Raw genomic sequence first — 25,515 nt, forward strand, 5'->3', positions numbered from 1 at the left:
CTCATTAGTCCTCTTAAAGGGCCAAATCTAATGTTTTAAACACTCAACTGACTGAAAAATGGGGAAGTGTGTGGGAAAATGTAACTGAAGCATTCCTTAACAAATGAAAATATCTAAAATAATTTTACGTACCTCTCTTAAAAATATAAACACCACACACTTTTGGAATGAAACCAAAGCATGATAAATTTCAACCCAAAATGAAATTGTTGAGATAGAAGCAAAATGAAAATAGGAGCTTGGAATGAAAGCGCTTTCTCAACCTTAACTGTAGCCAACTAATGTGCAAAGCTATGATAACAATGTACTTTACTGTCATTTTAAATTATTAGCATCAACTCTTTTCATGTTTCTAATTTCATATTGAAACTTTAAAAAAAAAACAATAGAGTATGACAACACAATGATCTATTTAAAAAAATATAGCTTGATCACATTCCTTTCTCATTCTCAGCCTATCAATGTGTGTAACATTTTTTTAGCCCTCCTTTCCTGCATTTGGGGAGGAGATTAGTATTGTTACCATCAATTAGAATGATACTGTAAGAAAAAATAGCACAATCCAGAATTTGTAATATAATCAAAACAGAGACACTAGATGAAGTGGATGGATGGCTGATCGGTTCAAGCATTTTGTTGAGCACACTGTGTTCAAGCGCTATTCTTTTGAGAGCATTTCCTCCACCTCCCTTTTTTAATGTTTGTTTTTTTCTAATTGAAATAACTAAAGGAAACAGCTTGGAAAAAGGTACAAAAGATGCCTCAGGATGTACTGCTAGTTTTACCTTTCCAAAATTGGCTATGTGATAACAATGCTGATTAGAAAATGTGCTTTAAACATGAAAGGGTTCCAACATGAATTTCTAAAAGTGTATGGATTTCATGTTAAATAATCCCAATGTGTTAAAAAAATATCTGGGGGGGGATCTTTTTTTAATGCATATCTTTTTTAAAAAAAATTGCTGATGCAGTTTTAGGAAGTGTGGGTTATTACTAGAACCTTTCTCTTTGAAAGTGTGGTTTTCACATACTGGCATACCTAAATTGGTAGTATATAACAGGAATTTAGATTTCTGAAATCATACTGGAAACGTTGGCACCCCTATTACCTCACAAGAACCAGAAATTGAATTGAGGTTTTGTTGCTTTGTCAGGTTGTGGCAATGGACCCACAAGTCAGTAGCTCAATTTTCTACTTCTCTGCATCAAATATTCCCTTGAAAATCATGCATACAATCCTGAGAAATGGCAGGGAGGATGCTCTTAGAAGTGTTAAATATTTGGTTCACTAGGTCCTATCAGTAGGTAGGTAGGGCCTGCAGGGAGTTTGTTTATCCACCAGAACGATCTCATTATAAGGACAGTGATGTAGTGTGTGGTTTACTTCATACTCTGAAGCCATTCGAGGAAATAACTGAGTGAATGGTCCCTGTATCGTGCTATTATGAGTAGCAATAACTGGCAGCATATTAAAATGGAGATTAGGGAGTACAGCCACTCAGTTGAATGCAGCTCTGAAATTTCAAGGCTGTTGAATTATTCAAGTATTTTTCAATTTATAAAATAAATATGTGATTGCTTGATGGAGTGATAATAGAAATGGCTCAAGCTTGAGAAAATTCTCAGTACATATTTATTTGTCATAATTGTTTTCTGCCAGCATGAATGTATGTATTGATTGTGTGATGCTGTGATCAGTGTTGTCATATACAAAGAAGGGTAACACTGGATCTGATTTTACAAAGTGTACTGAAAGATAAAGAAGAGAAAAGCATATGATCACAGCAGAAGTGGGGCAAAATTGAGAGCATATCTCAGTGGCACAAATAGCATTCTGCATGCTGCATTATTCTTCTGAGTAGTGTCTTTGGAGGGGATTCAGCAAAGCATGTAAGCACCTGCTTAACTTCAAGCATCTGCTTTAGTCCATCCCTATTTAGGAAGGCACTTAAGTGTGTGCTAAAGTAAAGCTTAAGTAAGTACCAGTGAAGTTATTAAGTATGGGATATTTTTTCAAACAGAAATGTCAGTTGGGTGCCTAACTCCCATTCAGTTTTTCAATGGGAGTTAGGCACGTAATTGATACTTGTGCCTTTGAAAATACTGTACATCCCTATGTACTGCAGTTATCTGTGCATCAGGACATTAATTCCCATGGATTTCAGTGAGAGTGTTCTTCAAGTAAGGCATCACCTAGGGTTGCCAACCCTCCAGGATTGGCCTGCAGTCTCCAGGAATTAAATGTCATCTTTATTTAAAGATTGTCATGTGCTGAAATCTCCAGGAATACATCCAACCAAAATTGGCAACCCTAGTCACCTCATCTGAATTGTATAGAGGAATCTGACCCTTATATACCTAGAATTATTTTACTTTAACTAAATATGTACAAACTCTCAGTGGAGAGGAAAAAACTTTTTTTTTTTTTGTTAGCCAGATTTTCTAATCTGTTCAAACGCCTCCAGCTGTTCTTAGTCATGATAAATGTACTTCATCAGATCTTTCTTGCTGTGCATTTTAGCAAGTCCCCTTTTTAAGTATCTATTAGGTATATTTGTCTATTTCTCTGTGCATATTTCTTTATCTATTGTATTATCCTACCACTATGATATCTCAAATACAGATAATTGATTGCCTGCTAAAATATCACTACCATTAAAAAAAAATCCCTAATGGAATAACAGAGAGACAATTCCATCCTGGCATGAGTGCTTTAAACCTTCTGTCAAAAACTTATATTCACCTTCTCATGGATCCAGACCTATTGGTATTGCACTTGAGGAGACTGGGGTATTCCACATTTTATGGTTAACATATTTATAGTCCCTCCCAGCTGAAATGAGCTTAATGCAGCTAGAACTGACTTGAAAGAAGTGTTGGTAGAGTTAAACTTCTGTAAAATTGGTGTAAGAAAGAACAAGATCAGACCAGCCCCCCCCCCCCCCCCGACACACACACACATTAAAAGCACATATGAAAAAGGGACAAATATATTTCCTTAAGCCTAGTGTTGACCGTGATTTTACAGCTCTGTACCTTAATGCATTATCAGTAACCAACTGAATTTTACAACTGGGTGAATTCTAATTCCATTATGCATATTTTCCTGGGTAGTTAATGTGTTTGAGAAATTATTTACTTTATAGTCTAAATCTATTAAAACAACCAAACATCTTTTTGATATGAACTTTTTGATAGGAAAAAGGTGGAGTGTATGAGGGGACATGATAATATTAGTGGGGGTTCTCTTACTACTTTTACCTGTGTTGAGAATAGTAGTGGTTATATTTAAATGTATCCAAGTGTGTGTGCTTTGTTCATTTTTTGTCTCTGAACTGGCATGTAGTTTTCTCAGGGATTATATTCTGATAATAAACATTTGACAACCACTTTAGGAGTTACCACGCAGGTAATCAGTCTATGTATTACAAGTACATAAATTCAGAAGCTACACTTTGACATGATGCATTTATATGTGTCTATGTGTGAATAGATATATACACAATGTTTTTGGAAACCTAAGGGCTTGTCTATGCTTCACAGTTATTTTGGATTAAGGTATGGTATGAATTCAAAGCGTGATAGCTATGCTGGAATAGTTTATGAGTGGACATTCTTATTTCAGAATAAAAGTGTCCATATGGGGAACTATTCCAGTTGCTTTTCCAATAAGACAAGCCCTAAAATTGTCTTATGTTCTTCAACTGTCCAGTGACAAGCCAGAGCATTTTTCAATAGAGGAAGATAAAATATAAATAATTCATTGATCTCAGAAAGGATCAATATGCATAAGAAAAATCTTGGTGTTTTTTGTTGGCTTTAAAAATACTAATCCTCTGGTGTCAGTATGTTATGTGCATGTGTTTCCGCAACCACTAACTCTATGATGCTGTTCAACAACAAAACTCTGACATATTGCCTCTAGTGGTGAACCTGTTATCCACTTGAAATATGAGGAAGAGTTTCATTTTGTTTTGTTTTTTGTTGATGGGAATTATGGTTAATCATCAGGAAACTATGGAAAATGCTACATTTTGAAAATTGCTTTGCAGGCAATATGCTATGCCTTCAGGCTTAAACTTCACTCAGTTAGGATCTCTTCCTGCGTCTTTGTACAAAGTGGGACTATTCAGCTGTGTAGCACAAAATCTTATAGACAAATCCGCGTCCAAATTTATTGTTGCATTTTCCAATAAAACAAGGAAAGAAAGAGAGAAAATGATAAACCAGCTGTTGATATCACCCATGCACTAAAGTGCCTGTTTTTGAAGGGAATTAAAATTTTAGCATTTTTTGTCGACTTAAAAAATTCTGAAATGGCAAGACATTTTTCAGTAATGCTCCTTCCCTTTGAATATGGCATGAGGTGATGATCTGATTCCAAATCGGGTTTATTGGTAAAGTGGGCAATGAATTTTAGCATGTATAGATCAAGAGATCTCAAAGCTCTTTTTACAAAGAATGGTAACTATCATTATCCCATTTTACAGATTGGAACTGAGCAACAGGTAGATTAAAAGACTTGTCCAGAGAGAGGAGCAGAACCTAAGGTTCCTGTCAGTCCCATGCCTTTTCTTCTGGACCACATTCCTTCTCATCTGAGTTTTGACTTGAGGCTCAGTCAGGGCTAGGACTAAGATTGGAATTAGCCTTAGTGCAGACATTTTGAGAAGAGCTGAGAGTTGAGTTTGGCTACATCCAAACTGGAAGGTATTCCCCATTCTCTTTTTGGATCTAACCAAGATCCAAAACATGTAGAAGTATGTGATTGATTCTGGATTTTCAACTGTAAATTTCCACTGAAATTCTAAGGATTTATTTTCAAGTTTTGCCCACCACAACTGGCAAAGTGGAATTTGGCTATACTCTCAGAGCCCGAGGGAATAGCTGGGTCTTACATTGTGCCCTGAATTTCAACTGACAGGCTATTTCAGACCAATGGGGGAAATAAGTCTCAAAGCTGGGAGCGCTGACTCCAACTGCCGGATGTTCAAATCTAGGCACAATCAGAAGAAGCATCCTAGCTAATCCCAGTTGTTGTGACATATATAAAGAGCTATTTTACCAAGTAGCCAGAACTCAAGCCACATAAAACCTGAGATCAACACCAAGAAGCTGATTCAAATCCAGAAACTAACAGGAAGTTAGGAACAGTACACTCTTCATAAAATTGGTGTAACATGCTCCAGTCATGGTTATTCCTGTTATTTCCAAAATTACAGTAAAACTACCAAATATAAATCTGTAGTTATATTACAGTGTAAGTAATAAGTACTTAAATAATATTTGTGCTTTACAGCAAACAGCAATAGAGCAAAATACAGAAAAACTGTCTGCATTTAAGCTTTTTCAGGTATTGTGTTTGTTGTCATAGAAATATCATTATTTCTGTATATGTAGTAATAGTTTCACTGAGCTTCATTGCAAGTAGAATATTTGTACAGCCAATTTATTTTTCATACTCCTTTAATACTACATCTCCTGAATTTTAAAAGCATTCATTCACGTAATAGTTAACTCTCTCTTCTTTTTGCACGAGTGTATTATGTCTTCCAACACATTTGTCTAAGCTCACTAAACTAGATTGCAAGTGACATAAATACATGAATTGTCTTGGTATTTTTTCCATGGGGAATTCTAAACTGAAATAAATCAAGGTTAAGTGCTCTGCATAGCTGATCCTCCATTCAACACAAACAGAAATATGTAGTGGAATAAGTATTCTTCCATAGTATGTTTCCATGGATGCATCATGTTCAAGGGAGCTGGCAGCATTAAAATTGAAGGTCCTGAGAGAGAAACCTAGGCTAATAAAGTGGCATTATAAACCAAAAGCATACAAACTAAATTAAATAGTAAAGGTCAAAATTACAAGCTGATAATGAGCTAACATGAAGAAGCTGTTACCTAATAACTTGTATAATGGAGTTAACATTTCTTAAAGATGCATTTTAATTTACTGATTATTTCTGGGTTTCCAAGCTGACAGATTTAAGGTGCTCAGTAACGTAAAGGCTGGTACAATCAGAAATGGAAATTCATTCTAAAATCTGTAGGTTTGAACACTGGAAAACTGGGCATATGTCCCTTCTAAATTGTATAAAGTTCCCATTCCTAGCCCTGCAGATTTCCAAGATATGGGACTTTAAAAAAAAATACATTTATGTATCGCAAGCTCATCTCTTCTGCAATACTGAATCTTGCCTGATCTAGGCCTCTCGCAGGAGTGATTTTTTTTTTTTGGTGGGGGGAAGGGACAGATACTTTGGGTTATTTGAAAATGGAACACCCTCTGGCCTCCCCCAAAATTAAATAAGGAAACTAATCAATCCATGAACAATATGGAATATTTCACTATATGGATGGCCATTCCTTACACACCCTGATTCTAATATTGTCCTGTACTATATTGACAATGTTGGGCGGCAGTTATACTACTATGTCATACTTTATATGTTCATGTCATCATAACATTTGACTATATATAATATATACTCCTATACATTTATAACAAATATTTATATTATATTACTTATTTGTGGACTCTTAAAAATGATTTTTTTAAAAGGCTTTTCCCCCAAATTAAAAAAAAAACCAATATCTGGCATTGTACAATACATAGCAATAGATAGTAAGGCTGGTTGTAAATTTTCTAATGTTTTTTGTGACAAAAATTGGGTTTTTGAGTAAACGTTTATTTGCAAGTGTCTGCTCACCTTAAAAGTTTTTGATTTTTTTTTTTATTGGAATACCGTTTTTTAATGTTTGAACGTTTTTTTGGTAGAAAGTCAACATTTTCCATGAAGTTAAAAACAAACCAAAAACCCTTCTTTTTTGAGCAAATCTAATTGATAGATCCTGTCCTGAAGTTACTTTGTTCATCTGTGTTGCAGTCATGATTGGATAGAATTAACCTTGACTGAGAGTTTTGTCTGTGCTTAGCATCTTAGGAAAACTGAAGTACAGAATTACTGGTAGCAGGAACAGTAAAATACCAAACACTTAGATCATATTATCTCATCCCCAGCATTTTGTAGCACTGAAAGCTCAGGCATTCCTAGTAACATCTTATCTAACCTGTTCCTTCATTTATCAAGAGAGGATGCCTTGAATCATTTTTCCTAATACTCTGTCCTGCTGCACAAACACCAATACTATTAAGAACTTTTTTTCCCCCTAAGATCTAACTTAAACTTTTCCTTTCTTAGCTTCAGGCCACTGGTCCTTGTCCTAACATAATCTGAAACTGAATAATTGCCTTCTTTCATTTATATTGTTACCTGGACGGGATTTGATTAATGCAATTCACTGATTATGACACCTTCTGTGGCAGATGGCCACCATGTTACACTAATTTAATTCTAATATTTTAAAATAATTCACTTTAAAATTACACAATAGAGAAAAAGAATAACTGTATATATATCATAGGAATTATCAAGATTTACCATAGATTCATTTGATATCTCTTTTCTACACAATTCATCTGATAACTCTTTTTCACCACAGAAAAATGGTGTTAATAGCAAAAAAGAAAAAAAATAGGCAAATTTTGCATGGTACTTAAAAATTAATAGTGCTGCTAGATGTTCAATGGGAATGGTGTAAGATAGAGTGTTTTTTATGCCAGCTGTGTAACTCTGCAGCTCTGATATTAGGCTGCTACTGTATTCAGTTGGCTGAAGCCTCTATTTATATATATGTATATATTTATATATACACACATATATATTTCTCTTTTTCTTTTCTTTTAGCTGATGGATGCACTGACTGGTCGGTGGATTACAAGAAGTATCAAGTTCTAGTGGGAGAGCCTGTTCGTATAAAATGTGCATTATTTTATGGCTATATCAGAGCGAATTACTCTCTAGCACAAAGTGCTGGCCTTAGTTTGATGTGGTACAAAAGCTCTGGACCTGGAGATTTTGAGGAACCTATAGCTTTTGACGGAACTAGAATGAGTAAAGAAGAGGATTCTATTTGGTTTCGGCCAACAGTGGTGCAAGACAGTGGTCTTTACGCATGTGTTATAAGGTACTTTTATTTTAATTTATTATGCTTGAATAGAGTGCAATACAATAGAATTATTGCTCTTAATACTGAAACTTTATGCTACCATCCACAGCACATACTGTTTTCAGTGATTTTGGTCTTTTTTCCCCTGATGGTGAATGTTTCATGAGTAACTTAGGTTTTTCTTGAAAATATTCAAAATTATTTGCTGTATCATTTATAATTTTAGTTTGTAGATTTATATTGAAAATTTGAAGTATATTGATTAGTTTTATTGGACATATCAGTCATGTTACAGTTCCCTGTTTGAATGTGCATACCTCTGAAAATGAGGTTTCTAGTGTGATTGTTTGTTTACAAATACCGAATTTATTTTCTATATGTTTTCTCCAATATTACCTTTGCACAGACTGATTTTTTCAAAATGTTTTGCCAGTAACTAATTCACTAGAATATTTTCATAAAGTGAATTAAAAACGGGTTAAAATGCAATCAAAGCAAACTCATTAAAAGGTTTACAGTATATGCACCCTTCTCTAACTGTCACTGGCTCAGTCCTGCATTGGGAGCTTAGGATGCTGGCTGCCTTTTGAAAGGTGCTCAGCACCATGTAGTATTAAACCCCATTATCACAAAATCAAGCATAGTTCTGTTTCTTATTCTGGAGATGAATATTCCACTTTCTGCATTTCTGATAGGTTATACTGATGTATTGTTTCCAGCCCACAGAGAAAATAGAGACCATCTGGGCACCCACTTATCTTTTGAAAATTACTTGACAATACAGAATTAATTTTACAGATAAATTGAAATGATGCAAATTTAAAAAAAAAACCTGCTTGCAGAGGGGCACCATAGTTATTTTCACTGTGGTAATTATAGGTAAATGCTTGTTTTTTATCATGAGCCCCTGTATGTGATAAACATTAAAACTCCTAGAAAACTATTATTTGTGTATCCTAATAGCCTGTATTAATGCATCTTTTAAAACAGATTTTGTTTATGATGGTTAAGAACTTAATATAATATACTTGGGATGAAATGCTACTCATGAAACACTCACAAAGTCTGCTGGATATCAACAGGAGTTCTGTGTGTGTGGATAGAGGGCAGATAAATATGGCCTTTTGGCTCGAATCCTGAAATCTTTTAGTGTCAGGTATAAAGCCTATTAGCATTTAAAATCAGTGGAACTATTTATGATAATATGCTCTATACCCAGTAGTAACTTTTGGGGTCCAACTTTACAAACTCTTAATATATACAGGACTTCAGTGACCTTATTAGAGACTGTAATGTGAGGCAAAACAATAAAACACAAAACAGTGAATTACTCAGTGAATGCCTCCTCTCCTGAATTCTCACATTATGAACTAATTGTCTGAACAACGTAAGTTTACAAAAAATATCTGAGATTTTGGGGTGAAGCAGTGCAGAAAAATTCCATGAGGTCCTCGTAGCTTTTCCAAAGCTATCCCTGTTGAAATAGCGAGGAAAAACAGCAGCACCATGACAGCTCTCTTACCGCCATCACCACTGAAACTACCGGAACATTCTGTGTTGCTGTCCTGTAGGTGGTGCCGGGAGGCAGAGTGAGCTATAGAATCTGGAGTTGCATATGTAGACTTATGTGTAATTTTTGGCAAGAAAGACATTGTAATATGCAGTAATGACCTCTGTGTGTGTGTGTGTGTGTGTGTGTGTGTGTGTGTTTTAAGGTTCTTCCTTCTTGTTCAAAGGGTCTCTAAAACAATTTCACAATGATGCCAAGCTTACCTTAGGGCCCAGTACTAAGCAGCTCAGTTAAGGCAAAGGGGACGCATAGTAATACATTCGCGGTCATAGTGTGACTACTTGCACTGTTGTGAGTACTGTATGGAGCAAGAAAAAACACTGTGCTACAAGTGAAACTTTTTGAAAAGTTTAAAGCAAATAACTCAACTCTCTGAGTTGTAAAGCTCAAAAATGACCTTGGTGGAGAAATCACATTTCTGGCTATAGCAAATGTGTTCTTACTTTAAGGAGTATTCATAACTCAGGAAGAGATTTTGACTTTGACTTCAAATTCCTTACACACTTACTCCATGAGAAATAATATGTAAGTTAGAATGCAGCTTGTCCTCTCTCTCCATCAGATATATTGATTGGCAGTACTTGAATCACATAAAAGGTGTTAGTAGGCTCCTACTCCCAACTGTATGTCACAAATAGTCTTAAGAGTTTTCCTCTTACCACATTCATTCTTGCTCTGACATTTGTGGTCCTCTACTTGCCATGTGTCTTAGGGGACAAAGGCTCTAGCAGTGAATAAAGTCCTATCACAGAGTAGAAGAGGACCTAAATTGCTGGGGGGAGGAGGGAGGGAGTCACTGGAAAGAGTTTTTTTCATGACCTCTGGAAGGAGGTTGCCTCTTGTTAAAAGCAACAGAAGTAGAAAACAGAAACTGATGGTTGACATGTCCCTGGGCCAATAGAAATGCACATAGGGGCAGGAAGAACAGATAAACAGGCAAGTAAGGAAGGTGAGCTTTAGAAAAACTACATACAGCTTTCCTACAATCCCAGACGTAGGAAGAAGGGGTGGAGTGGCCCAGGGTTTACCATTTGCTTTGCCCCTTGCAACTGCTCTCCTCTCCTCCGCTGGTATCCTAATTCCAGTTCTGTACCCCTGATCCTTATGTAAATAGCGAGGAAAAGAAATTTCTCAGCTTGCAGAAGAAATAAAGCAACTGGGAGACTGAATTGTGATAAGTGAAGTATATAAATGTTTAGTTGCATGGTTTGGGCAGTCTCCCAAAAGAATGTGCTAGCAGAAGCGAATAATCTGATTCCAAGTAGAGTGCCTCTTCCCACTTTGTTGAGGGCAGTTCTTTGCCGATCTGACTCCTTTCACTTCACTTCAGGAGCTAAAGATTGGTACTTGTGTGCATGCGCACACCCCCCCACATCGTCTCACTCCCCTCTCCTATGCTCGCAGCATCAATCCTCTCCAACTTTCCATCCGAGCCCTCACCTTTGCCCTTCAGTAAATGCTGCCAGCCATAAGAAACATGCACAGCATCATCAACATTTTGCAATACCTTTTGCTATATTCAATTAATGTGCTTCACATGTGCAGGCTATAGATACCTTCCACCAAGTTAATGCTTCCAGGAGGCAAGATTGGGAGGTCACCAGACTGGGCTGGAAGTGGAGGAGAGGGCTTGCTGTCCCTGTGGCTATCTTCTTTGATCACTATCCCATTAGTAGCATTGAGAAGACTGCTAGACCTACAGAGTAATGATGCATACCACCCATTATTTTGTAGCAGCCTTATACATCTAAAAAAAGTAAACAGATTGTATCTTATATACAAAAGTACGTTCATGTGCTGTGACCTGTATTCTGCATTGCAACCTTGAGGGAGTTGAAAGCTGTAGAAAATAAAGGCTTACAGTGGATATTCCATCACGCTGTTATCTATTGTGTTTGCCAGATTGCACTATTGTTGAATGAATATATTTCTAAAGAATTCTCAGATTTTTTTATAAAAAAACTTACCTTTTCAGTTACAGGATCAAGTTTGTCTCTCAAGATGATGAACTTTTTGTTCATTATTATTGCACAGTGACTCATCAACGTACAGCTGCTAAGAAAAAATAGTCTTTTGTGTAGACAGACAAGAACTTTATACATTGTCGTTATGCTGTGTAGCTACTTGTAAGAGTTTGTTCTTGAATTACAACTTAGATTATTTCTGTGACAGCAATCGGTACTCAGTATTCTCTTTTCAAACTCTGCATCCTCTTCTTGCAACAACTTGTTACTATGATACCCATTTACATTATTTTCCTTGTTGTCTGACTGTATCAGGAGGAGGACAGGAGACAATGGGTATGGCTTAATGAGGCCACAACTTTATTATTAGATGTCCGGAAGTACCCGGCAGATTAAAGAGTACAGTTCAGGTAACTCCATAATCATTTCAATATCTACCTGGGGACTTCCGTCAGCCCCCCGTCCCACTTCTATCCTGGTCCCCAGCCAGCCCAAATGAGGATTAAGGTGGGCTATAGAGGAGGGGGTGTTTGGCTTCCTGCCTTGCCAGTCATAGGTGCCCTGAACCTCTCCCTATTCCACTCCTTTAACAAACACCTTCTTTAAAGTCTTTACCAAACCATCCGTGTGATCTCTGTGTCCCCTCCCTTCAGAGTACCTGCACTGGACATCCACCACAAGGAGGCACCAGCAACTAGCTTGGCTGCCTCCCCCACATTCCCAGCTGGGTTCCCAGACATCTCTCACTGCCCCCTTTAATATCAGCCAAAAATGTGTCTGTGCCGAAGTCTGACAGGTGAACCTCATTCCCCCTGACTAATTCTGTTGCCCCATATGCTATGTCAGAATGCAAGATTACCAACCTCCCTTATGATCTCCATGAATTTGGCCATGTCCCTATTCATATACCTCCTTCACAGCTGCCTGACACACCCTGCATTGAAGGATGTTTCACCACACAGTTTTTACTCCTGGAAAAAGTTCCAAGATCTGCCTCAAGTCCCTCTTAACTCTGAGCATTAAGACTACCCCTTTACAAATTCATAAATCATTTTCTCCAAGGTGCACCACTATTCTATATGGTGCCTACTGATGAGCCCCCACGGTATATAGAAGTGGCAGCAGCTGGTCTTGTAACATGCCCCTTGTTCTATGCCAGCTCGGGATTGCTTCATCACTGAGCCCCAGCAGCGAATCCTCAGGCAACCTGAATGCCCACTTATGCACCCAGTGAATAATACTGTGCCCACAGATCCACACCATCAGCTGTGTGGCCCTTTTTCCCCACATCTGGAATAAGAACACAACAAAAAATTGACGCTGACTCTCCACTGAGGTCTCATATACATTCTATATGCTTTCAAATGCCAACAGCCAATTGTCTGAATTGCCCCAGCTCCCATACCTAGCTGTGTCACTGCTGTTGTCTCCCTAAACCTGAATGAATGGGAGCCAAATTCATGAGCTGGAAACCTCAGCCTCGTCAGTCCCTGTCTCAACACCATAACAAACTGGTATGTTGTGAGGGGACTCCTGCCACTGTGAATAAAGGGCGGCCCATCTCTCCCCCATCTTATTGTCATGTATGCCCTCAAAGTGTCCCCTGGGCAGAGCATGGGGTTGCCACCCTCCCATAGGCTAATGGCTATGCCAAAGTCTCCTTGATCCATCTTTCACTTTCACAAGTTTAATATAACTGCTTACCCCTGCCAATGTATATTTCACAGTTCCAAACCCTTCCAGGAGAGTCTCTACTTGATCCCAGGTACTAGCTTGCTGATCCTGAAGCTCAAAAAAATTATTCCAAAAATGCTGCCCTGGTCATTATCATAGAATCATAGGGTTAGAAGGTTTCAGAGTAACAGCTCAAATAAATTGGTTAGTCTCTAAGGTGCCACAAGTCCTCCTTTTCTTTTTGCGAATACAGACTAACACGGCTGCTACTCTGAAAGTTATGATATAATTTTTATTTGTTCCTCTTTTGTAGCAGTTAGTATTAACTGAGATTTCTTAATGTTTGTCTCTTCAGAAGGTAATCTTTTAGTTCCCTGTGCAGTTCTATATAATATAATGTCTCTAACTGAAAATCAGCCTATACTTATAAAGTTGATGCCAGGGAGCCTACCTTATTGACTGGCTCTTCCTGATTTTGAATGTAATATTGTCAGGCATTTCTCTAAAAATCCACCCTTTCTACCAAAATATTAGAAGCTAAATTTTGAAAAATAAGAGCCTGATACGTACATGCAAATTGGGCACCTAACTCAGAGAGCAAGGTCAGATGCTTACATTATTTAAGTTTAATGTTGTTATGGCATATTGCAGTCAAGTCCAGAGGCCCTATTTAGAGTCAGGTCTCCTAGTGATGGGTACTATACAAACAAATTAAAAGACTTCCTCAAAGAGCCTGCAGTTTGGCACACTGTAAACAAAGATACAAAAAGAGCAGTTAGGATGACGGCATGGATGGATAGAAAGAAGTGAGGGAAAACAGAAGGAAATAAGAATTGAGATAGAAGCAGGATTTGAGTTGTGCAGATGTTTGAGAATAGAAATTTTGTGTGGAAAAGGAAAATCACAGAAGAGATTTGATAAGGGAGTGATAAGTTCTTTGTTGTGGGAGAAGATAATTTTAGAAGTAATATCTTAATAAACTGGAGAAGAGGAAGCTCAGAAGCAGGTAGAAGTGAAAGATCACCAAAGAATAAGTGAATTATAGGGATGGGGTAGAGAAGAAAGTAACATTTTCAGTAGTAATTATTATGCAGGATTTGGGAATGGATCTGATATTGGAGGAGAAGAGAGTTGAGTTGAAAGTGACAGTGAAGTGACCAGGCAAAAGCCACTAGTAGAGCCAGTTTTAGTGGAGTTGAAGAGACAGATTCCCATAGTCAGGGACCCAAGAAAGAAATTCTTGCAAGAGTTCTTTATCTGATACCAGTTTTCTTTTACTGTTAATTACTTTACTACTGAGATCATATTTTCGTAAGGGAATCTATGGAATAAAATAGAGATTATCCTGCAAATTATGTCAATGTCTTGCCAGTATATTAGGATTTTAAATATTCTTTTAGTAGTGCAGGTTTTACCTCCTTTGTATTCATTGTCACATTTCTTCTTTGCTCCAATAATTAAAAAATTCCACTGACATGGCAGAAGGTATTCTGTACAAAAGTCAGCTCAGTTTCCTAATATGGTCTGTTTGTGATGGCTGATCTTATAGAACTGGAACCTTCAGAAAAAATGTGTAATCGTCTGTAAGTTACAGTAGCTGACTTTATTTCTACACAGAATAAAAATGAGACTTTTCAGGATCTTTCACTAAAAAACAGGAAAGAGAAAGACGCCTTCCTTCTCCTGCCTTCCTTTCCTCCTCCAGTAGCCCTGTGAATAGGGCAGTCATCTGAGGTCTAGGAGATGCAGGTTCAAGATCATAGAGGGTGTATTGATTTTTCACACTTGCTAAGACCACGTTCTCTCCCATTTTGACCAAAAATTCCATCCTGGACCTGAGAAACCTTCATGATGTAGTTTTCATCTAAGCCAATATGTTTCCGCAAAACTTTGTTGTTGTTGTTGTTGTTGTTGCGAAATGGCTCATTTCAACCAGAGTAACATTTAATTGACATTTTTTTCAACCAGCACTATCTACTGTAAACTGCAATTAATCCATCTGCAGAGAAGGGATCATATGTTATATAAAATAATGGAAAACAAAGCTGTCCTGTCATATGTCCCCACATCAGATGGAAAACAAAATTAATTAAGTTAAATCCAGATACTTAGTATTGGTGTCTTCAGTAGACTTTTTAAAATAAGGGCAACCAGATTCACCCTTTAATGATCAGTCTGAGACCTACCTTTTGAACAGAGACCTTCAGAATGTGCAAATTCAATTGGTGGATAAACACCTTATGCAAGAATTGATATGAGGTTGACACAGTAATGGTTAGTTATGAGATTTAAAACATGCTGCTTACATATTGCAAAGCAGATGCGAAAATAACAATGTGACTGCAGTAGCAAACTATACAAGTTTATGCATTTAAAATTAAAGTTTGAAAATTTTCCTGCAGTTTGTCATTTTTAATAAAAACATAAGGTAATAATTCACCTTTACCTTCTTATTTTCTGTCATTTCATTTAGGCAAGGATTTTTAAAGGATATTACATGCATGTACATATATTTCTATTATTAAACTAGTAAACTATACTAACTATTTTGGTATGAAATATATTTTCAATTTTGATCATTTTTTGTAAACCTGGAGACTATTTGGAATAGCAATATCCTGCTTACACCTTTCCATTTCTAAATCCACTTTTATGGTGATTCGTGAAATTTTCCTGTGCCTAAATGCTGGACTGGGCACTGAACTAGGATTCAGGATACCTGAGTTCAATTCCCAACTCATCCACTGGCCTGCTGGGTGACCTTGAGCAAGTCATGTCCCTCCCTGTGCCTCAGTTTCCCCATCTGTAAAATGGGAATATGGTACTGACCTCCTTTGTAAAGTGCTATGAGAACTACAGATCAAAAGTGCTATAGAACAGCTAGGTACTCTTGTTATTATTAAACAAAAAACAAGAATTGTACATCAATTGGGATTAGGACTTACTGAAGTGAGCTGTAGCTCATGAAAGCTTATGCTCAAATAAATGTATTAGTCTCTAAGGTGCCACAAGTACTCCTTTTCTTTTTGTGAATAGTTATGATGAGATAAGCAAATGCTTGCAAGTTAGCTGTCAGGACATTTACATCGTGGAGAGATAAACGTTGTCACCTGCACATTTCAGAGACAATGCAATGAAAATGAAAATTATGACAAGTTCCTCCTGAGTGCTAGTAGAAAGCAAAAAAACACAAACAAAAAAAAAAAAAGAGAGAGAGAGAAAGTAAGATGATTATCATGGGTTTAAAAGAATTACTTTGATTTTCTATTACTTTCAGAGATAATTTTACTCATGGATTTTACCATCCTCTTACAAATTGTTTATGTTCACTTTTATGTCTTGTTTCAGATTAGGCCTTGATCCTGAAAACACTTACTTAATTTTACACAAATGAGCAGACCAACTGATTGTGTTTAAAGTTAAGCATACCTCCAAGCTTTCAAACCTGCCAGTAGGTGACATAAACCATCAAAGTATGTGCCAATCAACCAAAATGTAGAACACCTGCATTTTGTTGTATGTTGTGCCATAATTGACGGATTATATTTTTAAGGATAAAATATGTTTGAAAAGTTGTTTCATAACTAAATAGCATGAAGTCATTAAATCAGTGTTATATATACTTGCCAACTCCAAGTGTTCAAAGATCGTAAGTCAAATCCACCAAAATTCATGAGATTTGCTTAATATTTACATATTTTTCAATAATACATTTTTACTTCTTTTGTATTTATCATATGGTATTTAGTATTTAAGGTTCACATTTTCAAAGTTTCTTCACGAACAGACGAGTTAGAAACTTCCCTTTTTAAAAAAGAAGGGAAAATTGAAATTCTCATGAATTATCTGATTCCATGAAATAGAGCTTTCAGAAAAATACCAAATAGCGAGTAACTCCCAATGAAATCATGAGAGAGAGCAGCACACTTTTACAGATGAGATTAAAGTTGGAGAAAAGGTCTCTGCTCGGGTTCCTGGGAGGCATAGGGTGGGGAAGCTGAATGTCCCTGCCTCGGCTTCTCTGGAGGCATGATGGTGAAGGGATCTGGGGAGGGAAGGGAGGTATTTCTCAAGGTTGCCTCCAGGAAAATTAATTCAGACCATCCACTAGTTTTCCCTGCAATTAACCCAGCCTCTGCACACCAAGACAATTCAGGCCAACCCCAGTGTAATTAATTGAGCCACCAAACTCTACTCCAATACTATTACTCACCCAAACCTGGTACAATTAATTCAGGCTACCCACATATAATAGCATTGATGTAGGCCAGCCCTACCTTTCAGCATCAAGGGCTTCCATGCTGCTGCCATAAGGAGGGTCCTTGCTGCTGCTCCGAGCCCTGCTTCTCTCCCCGCTTCCCCCATGAGAGAAAGCCCAACTGCAAACAGTGATTTCCAAAAGGGGTAGGGAGAAATGAGAGGGAATAGTCTGTGTCCTACCGTCACTGTTCACAACACAGGGAGTTGGGGGAGGGAGCTCCCACAGCCTGTGAAGACCCCAGTAGCTTAAGGCCCCTGCTTTGCCTCCTCCTTCCTGCTCTAGCCAAAAAGACAATTCTCTTCATATTTTGAGTCTGCTACTGAGATAGGAGGGGAAATGTGCCCTGAAGGTCTACAGATTCAGGCTTTATGAGACCAAACAGGCAAAGCAAATTCCAGTGGGAAGGATATTACAAATGTTAAAGATTGGTTTGGGGAGAGGCAAACAAGAGAAAATTAAGCACATATAAATCAAATGCACAGAGATAATATGCCAACAAGGAGAAAGGAGCAAAGAAAAGAAATCAAGAACAAATTGTTTAAGGGACATATAGACAGAGGTTAGATGAAATCTTGACAATCAGAAATTATCAAAAAACAAAAAAACAAAAACACTGAGAAACAGAAGGTGACAAAAAAGGTAACAAACAATAGCTGAGGAGATGAGCCAGACACTAAGATGGCGAGAAAAAATAAATCATTGGAACTTGGAAACCTCACTCAAGTTTTGCCAATTCTGTTCATTTTTTGTGAGTCTTGAGATATTTTGTGTTTTTCTTAAATCCCCAGTTCCTAGTGTCCAGTGCCTATATCAGAAATCTAGTAGAATCTCAGAATTTGTTTTTAAAATGGAGGGGAATGTTAGCCCTAATGGTTGCAGAGAAAAGCAGTCAGATCTACTCTACACTCTAGCAAGTTAAAAGCTTTAAAAAAAAAAAAAAAAAAAAGAGGTGGGAAATAAAAAGAAGCCTCCCAATTAATATATTTTTAAATATCTTGATTTTTGAGGCCTGACATAATTTTTGAATGCTTAGAATTTGACAAGACTGTTCAACTCAATGACAATTTGTACTGTTTAAAGAACAATGCAATACTCTGCCAAAATGAGATGTGCCAACAAAAGTGAGGATTAAATGCATTGTCCTGTAGAATGTCAGTTTCAGGCGATCAGAATAACATCACTGAAAAGAAGATTTTTAATATATATATTTTTCCTTCAAACTGCAAGGCTCCACCAAAAAAATTCTGATTCTAATTCTGACCATAAATAATGTTCAAGTGGTTTTTATTGATGAGGCTTCTAAGTTTCAATTCTTTTTACAGTTACAAGGTTTCTTAAAATTAGACAATCCTCTTTTAATGTGACTATTAGTTTATCCCATTTCTTTGGGGCTGCTTCCCATAATCACAGATCAGAAAACACATTGAGCTGGAAGGGTATAAGCAAAAACAGAGTCCTGAGTATAGATCCACAAGGCAATGTCCTTTAATGCTACTAATGGAAAAGCTGTGCATGATTGCTCTGGTGATAATAATAATATTTAGCAGCTAAATAATACTTTTTCATCTTCAGAGTGATTACATTAGACATTTCAACACCCCTGTGAGGTAGGCAATTAAGGTGAAGCACCAAAAAGTTAAATGACTTCCCAAGGCCAACAGAACAGTCAATGTCCTGTCCTGCAATCCAGTTGACAGACACTACTACATTTGATACACTTGCTGGGGGTTATTTGGAGGAGTAATTTATGCCTGGCTAAATCAAAGGTCTTTGGCTAATAATAATAACTCACAGTGTACCTGAGCACTTTGAAGCACAGAAGACGATACGATCTTTGATGCAAAGTTCTCACAATCCAGACAGTGGATAGGGGGAACAAAAGCAACAGATAAGCAGTTATACAGATACTTGTTAATAAATACTGCCATTGTTCTCTATGTATATATTGATAGATGGATGGAAGGAAGGAATGAAGGAACATGGAAATTATGCCCAAGTTACTCCTCATGCCTGACAACTTCCATTAGCAAGTTTCTTATCAGCATTGTGACAGAGAGAAATCTTCAGGAGGGACTTGAATGTGGAGAGAGTTAGGGGGCTAGCAGATGAGCCCAGAAAGGCTCTTTCATTTGTAAGGGGTAATACAGCTGAAGAAACTGTACTGTGTAATAAGGTGACAAATGGGAAGACAGGGTAGCGTCACTGGCAGAGCAAAAGAGATGCGGAAGAACTTGGAACTTAATGAGGGTAAATAAGTGGGGAGAAGCAGTCATGCAGTACTCTCAAATCAGTAACAGGAAGGTTAAGTCTGATGTGGTTGAAGAGGAGCAGTAAAATGTGGTTTTATTACAGTGTTCTAAAGCCATTGATTTAGGGAGATCATTGCTGACTTTAGTTACAGCTGGTGGTAGAATTAAAAAAATCACTAGTAATTCTTTGATGAAAAATGTCAAGATTTGCAATGAACATATTTTGCAATGAATTATTTGGCCAGCTCTGCTTTAATTGTAGAATAACTAATTTTGAAGCACATCTACCTTGGAATAAATATATCCGGTCAGGATGATTGCCTGAAATCTGTGAGTGTAAAGAAATTTTCAGTAATGTCTCCTAGTGATTCACAAGATTTGGCAAGTAACATTCTCAAATTCTCTGTGCCACACTGAAAATCACAACTGCTCAGACATCACCACTACAGAGAAAGGAATGCCAATGGTATTTCCATATTGATTTTTACCCAGTACTGCAAGCTGATAAGTTGTCATTATGGTTTGGGGCAGCAGTGCAAAAATGAGGTTGGATCTATCCAAGCAGTACTTGGAGATGTACTTACATTCAGAGCCTAAAGAGAAGATGACCTGAGGGCAAGGTTGTCTGTATAAACATGATTTGGCCCACTTGTGTTTATGCATAATCATTCAGTCTTTAATTACATGATCACCTAGTATTGATTCCTCATTCATTGTGCAGGATGGACCATGCTCTGGGAATGAATCTGGGTTGTATAGTAACACAGGCTGTTGCTTGGAGGACCCCCTGCTTTATTTGTTGCAGAAGTGGGAAGGTGTGTGCTGAATGAGGCAGAGGATTGCAGAAAGGGAAAAGGCACAGTCTCATCGTTAAGATAGTTGAATGTTGCCCTCGGGATTTCGACTCTATCCCTGTGTCTGCAACAGAGTTCCTATAGATGCTGGGCAAGGCACTTACTCCAAACTTTTTACAAATGGTCACTAATTGTGTGTTCCTCATTTTCTGAGTACCCAATTTGAGACTGGGGGGACTGATATTCAGATGTTCTTTTAATGTTTTTAGTATGTAATGTTCAGAAACATGAAAGTAGGTTAGAAAAAGTGTTCTCCCATGCAGTAATGAATTCCACACCATATTAAGTTTCAAACACAAATATTTTTTTTGTTTCTGACAATTTGCTATGCGTCACACCTTGTGTATTACATGAGCACAAGCTAGTTGAGAGGTCTGACAACAAAATATAAGGAGACTTTGGGCAATTATTTTTGTATGTTAAACATGGATTGCATTTGTCTCTGGCAGCCAAAAAACCACAAAGGACTATTTATTCCTTTTGCTTGGGAGTATGCTATGGAACTATTGATAGAGTGTGTGTGTGAGAGAGAGAAAGAGAGAGAGAGAGAGAGAGACATTTAAAACAGAAACTTCCTTGAACTGAGTATTTCCCTGGACATTATATTAAGAATGTTTTGGGACATATAGAATAAGGTTCTTTGATTGCTCCAGTGAATGAGAAGAATAAACAACAGAAGGCTATAAAACTACTTTTCTCAAACAACTGCTTCTACCTCTCAAGTATAAGGGAAATATATTAAAAGAAAAGGTACAAAGGTTCAATTTAAGATGTTCTTCAGAGATGGCGTAATATAATGTGTGATGGCTTAGCAGGAGTCTCTTGAGGTTTCATAAGTTAAGTTTTATTGTTTTAGCTGTACAACTGTTAACTAGATAACGAAGGCCATGTCTTCACTACAGCGTTAGCTAGAGGTATAACTCTAGTGTTCCCCTCAACCCTACTTGCATCTACACGCAGTCTAGTAAGTGATGCTTTGAGCTTGAGTGATGCTTGACCGTCGCTGATGCTCAAATTAGTGATTCAGCGGGGACTCAGTTACAGTCCTTTTGAGTACTAGGAGTTTCCCAATGTCTTCCCCAAATTGCTGTTCAGGTATATTGTTGTGTGTATCTTCCCCATCTCATGACCAGAAGTTATCTCCATACCATATAAATACCCACTTGAATGTTTGGACCCCTCCTTGTATGACGTTCTAGTTCTGATTCTGCACTTTAGTTTAGTCAATGGTAACTGAGTAGAAACTTCTTCCCCAGCATCCAGCAAACTGGCCTGTGGCTGATACCAAGCATTTTATTCTGTTCTGATGTGATTCCAATAGGACTTAAGATTTTGGATCCAAGACCCCAAATCAGCAGTGTTAGGACAGTACATAATCCAAATCTGTCTGAGGAAGGGATCCACTGTACTGCCACCAGTCTTGGGACAAGATCAAATATCTAGAGATACTGTACCACCAGACAAAGGACCACAACTTCTAGTCTAGTAAAAGCCTGAGGAGCTACTGCATGAGCACTTTGTCCAGGTGCTTGCCAATACTCCAAGAATGGTGCCTGTCTACACTCTGGAGAAGGATGACTGACTACAGAGAACCTGGGGATGACCAAATGTGGAGGAGCCAAAGCTCTCAACGGGGGACCACAGCCACACTGCTCAAACCCAAGACTCCGAGAAGGAGATAGAGGAACAGACTGTGGAGGAATGGGACAGAGAGGAAGCTGAGAAAGGATCTCCTCAGCCAGGCAAGGACTTGATTCACCATTTTAGTTATATTTGGAAGAATATGACATAAAGGGCCCATTGTGTATGTAAGACCAATCTGTTGTCTGGTGGAAGATGGATTTAAGAAATGTCACGTGTAGCTTCCTTTCAGGATATGGGTACTATCACCCCCACCTCTGTTAATGCTGCTTGTATGTTCCCTTCAGGGCATGACAACTTTCTCTCCTTTTTCCCTCCCCCTCTGACCCCACATAGCAAGCTGCAGCTATTGTCACACCTTCTAATCCTGCTGTGCATGCAAAATCACCATCCTTCCCCTCCGGCATCCTGTAATGGTGTGTCTATGTTCCCTGCTGGGCAAACAACCAGCATTCCTCTCTCTATCTCCCCCACATCTCTTCTCACCTCCGCGTGGGGTTCCAAGATGGATTCCAAATGGGGAAAAACACTTTAACAGAGATTTAGTGTTAAACGCACTGCTGCATGTATACAAAGCAGGCATTATTAACACAAGCTTACAGATGCCTGCCAACACAGGATCAGAGGTATGTTCAAGCAGTTGTTGGTTGCATTTATAGTAGTATGCTTTTCCTCACTCTTGCACTAGCATTTAAGCATTTAAAGAGGTAGCCCAAACTTATCAAGATAACATGTCCTAGGAAATAAGTCCACTGTAAGGCCTTTTTGTTGTAAAGTCAATAAAAATTCAAAAGTCTCTTGGCAGTAGAGGACCAGGCTCTGACTACCATGGATGGAAGGGGTGGAACGGCATTGGATGGATGCTCCTGCATCTAATTTAGCAGGCTGCTTGTAGTGGCCCAAAATGTACTTCAGTCTTGTGGAACAATGTAGCAGAACTTCTCATAAAAATGAATTTCCAGTCTTTCAAATTTTTAGGCAGCTTCAACTTCCCACACCCACCACTGTAGCACTAATTGTGATGGTAACTCCACAATAAAATTAAATATCCCTCCTTCTCTTGTGGTGACAAAGCACTCACAGGGCTTGTCTTCCCTGCAGAGTTAACTTGAATATTGCCCCTAAATCAAGTTCCAATCACACATACCTTGAGCGTGGTGTTGCTTTAACTCAAGTTGGCTGTCCCATTACAGGATATAGGCTACAGCTTAAGTTAACATAACTCCTCATCTGCTAACACAATTACCCTGTGCAGAGTGAGGGTTATTTCAAAGTGTGGCTGTTCTCACTTGCGCTAGACAAAAAGAGGAGTTAACTCGAGTATAAATAACTCTGCAGTGAAGACATCGAACTAATCCCTTTGTGTATATATATGATCCATTTTGACTCAAACATTAAAAAAGGAAAATCATCTTCAGAAAGAGACAAGGCCTGAAACATTTCAGCTTGAAAGGTGAACATTTATGAAGCCCTCAGACACTATAATAAGAGCTGAATACAAAAGCCCATGAGAAAACTAAAAGCTTTGTATTCAGTGCAGGATGTGGGTAGTATGCAATAACTAAGGCCTGGGGCCACACACTGAATTCTGAAGATAAAAGGAAAGATTCAACAGCTACCCATTCAATGAGGACTGCAGGTCCTGTGGGGTGATCATGTAATTAAAGACGGTGTCATAACTAGGTTTGACAGAATGTGATTTTTATTTTTTATATAATTGCAACAGATAATATCAGTGTTTATTTTAAGCATTTTTCCTATATTTATCGATTAAATTTTCACAGTTACACAAAATTATGAAGAGGTCAGTCCATAGGAGGGGTCAGACAATAATTATTTAAAAATTATTCAAAAAGTTAAAGCTTTAGTACTGTTAAAACACAAATTGTCAATATCACATGTCAAAATATATGAAGTAAGTATCCTTAAATTAAACTCCTAATAAATTCTCAAGCAGCATTTTTCTTACTTTCCCTTTCTGTAAGTTTCAATTATTGCTGATGGAAGTATTTTTTGTCAGTTTGTGTGTATATGGTGAAATCAGCGTTTACCGACATATGCCAATAAAAATTTCATCCTTCCAAGCCTAGCCATAATGCATCTGCCCAAGAGTGTCAGACTAAGGTTGCACAGGCAACTTTAATTCTGGCATTTCCTGATTTTGAAATGCTTGATTTTCCAACTTTAACATTCTGGTTTTGTATGTAATATAAATATACAAATATACAAATTGTGTGTGTGTGGTATTTGTGTGTTAAGGTGGAAAGGGGGTGTTTGCTTTTGTTTGATATAACATATACACTGGCTTTGACTTCCTGTCTCATTTCATACTCATTTTACATTTTGCCACAGGGTAAGTTGTATTGGAGGTTAAAGGAGAATTGTAAAGACTATTAAAAAACTGCTTAAATCTCATAATTTGTAATGGTGAAGTATTTAATCCTTCTCCTTTTTAAGACTCCTCTGTGAGCTGTGGTAATTAATGGGTCACACAAGGAGATCTCCAGCATTCTGAGTTGTTGCATCATTCTCCTAGGTCACCATGTGGGAATTAATAGAATCGTAATCCCTAGGTAAATACAAGCTGGGCATTCTGCAAAGGATGTGAGGATGTGCTTGATTTCCAAATTGCAGAATGCTGGCTGCAACATGCTATTGTAGCCTCTCTCAGAACAGTAGCTTTGAAAGTGGTATTTTTTTTCTTCTTCTTCTTCAGGTTTTGAGGTTTTCTTCCTTATTCTGCTGACAGCTGTGTTGCCATTGATTCATTCCTCAGAGAGGATGAGAAAAGAATCACCTGCAATAAAAGTGATATCTATAATAACGTTACAGTGTAAATCGGCAGTAAACACTCCAGTTCATTTGTGAACGTTTAAATTGCAAATCAGCATAAATTGTTTTTTTCCTGTTTGACTTTCAAATCTCGAAGCCAAAATGCAGTGTAGATTGCTTTATGAGCCTAAGGAATGCCCTCTAAAATTTAGGTCTGTTACCAATTCATTATTCAGAAAACTGTTATATCAGATCAGCTGGCTGTCAAGAAGCATTGCCCCTTGCTCTTGAAACATTGTTCCATTTTCTTCTACCAGTAGTAGTTTTCTTAATTGGAGAAGAATACATGTTCAGGACAGGCTCTTTAATTTCCAGTAATGGTTCTAAATCCACTGGAGTCTCAGCAATAACCTCATAGCTAGGGGTAGTCCTCCACAGGGCATGAGTAAAGGGAGAGACCTTTGTTAAACTCCCAGATTGTTCACCAAAAGGAAAATAAGATTCTTTCAATTAG

General features: G+C 37.7%; 1 protein-coding gene across 1 annotated transcript in view; it reads left to right on the plus strand.

Moving 5' to 3' along the window:
• The window catches only part of IL1RAPL1 (interleukin 1 receptor accessory protein like 1), a 1,127,211-nt gene that overhangs the window by 589,808 nt on the left and 511,888 nt on the right, over positions 1-25,515 (plus strand). The window contains exon 3 of the mRNA XM_043538004.1: positions 7,755-8,034. Within this exon, the coding sequence (XP_043393939.1) occupies positions 7,755-8,034 (280 nt within the window). The remainder of the gene's footprint in view (positions 1-7,754; positions 8,035-25,515) is intronic.

The sequence above is a fragment of the Chelonia mydas genome, chromosome 1 (assembly GCF_015237465.2).
Source record: "Chelonia mydas isolate rCheMyd1 chromosome 1, rCheMyd1.pri.v2, whole genome shotgun sequence".
Lineage (NCBI taxonomy): Eukaryota > Metazoa > Chordata > Testudines > Cheloniidae > Chelonia > Chelonia mydas.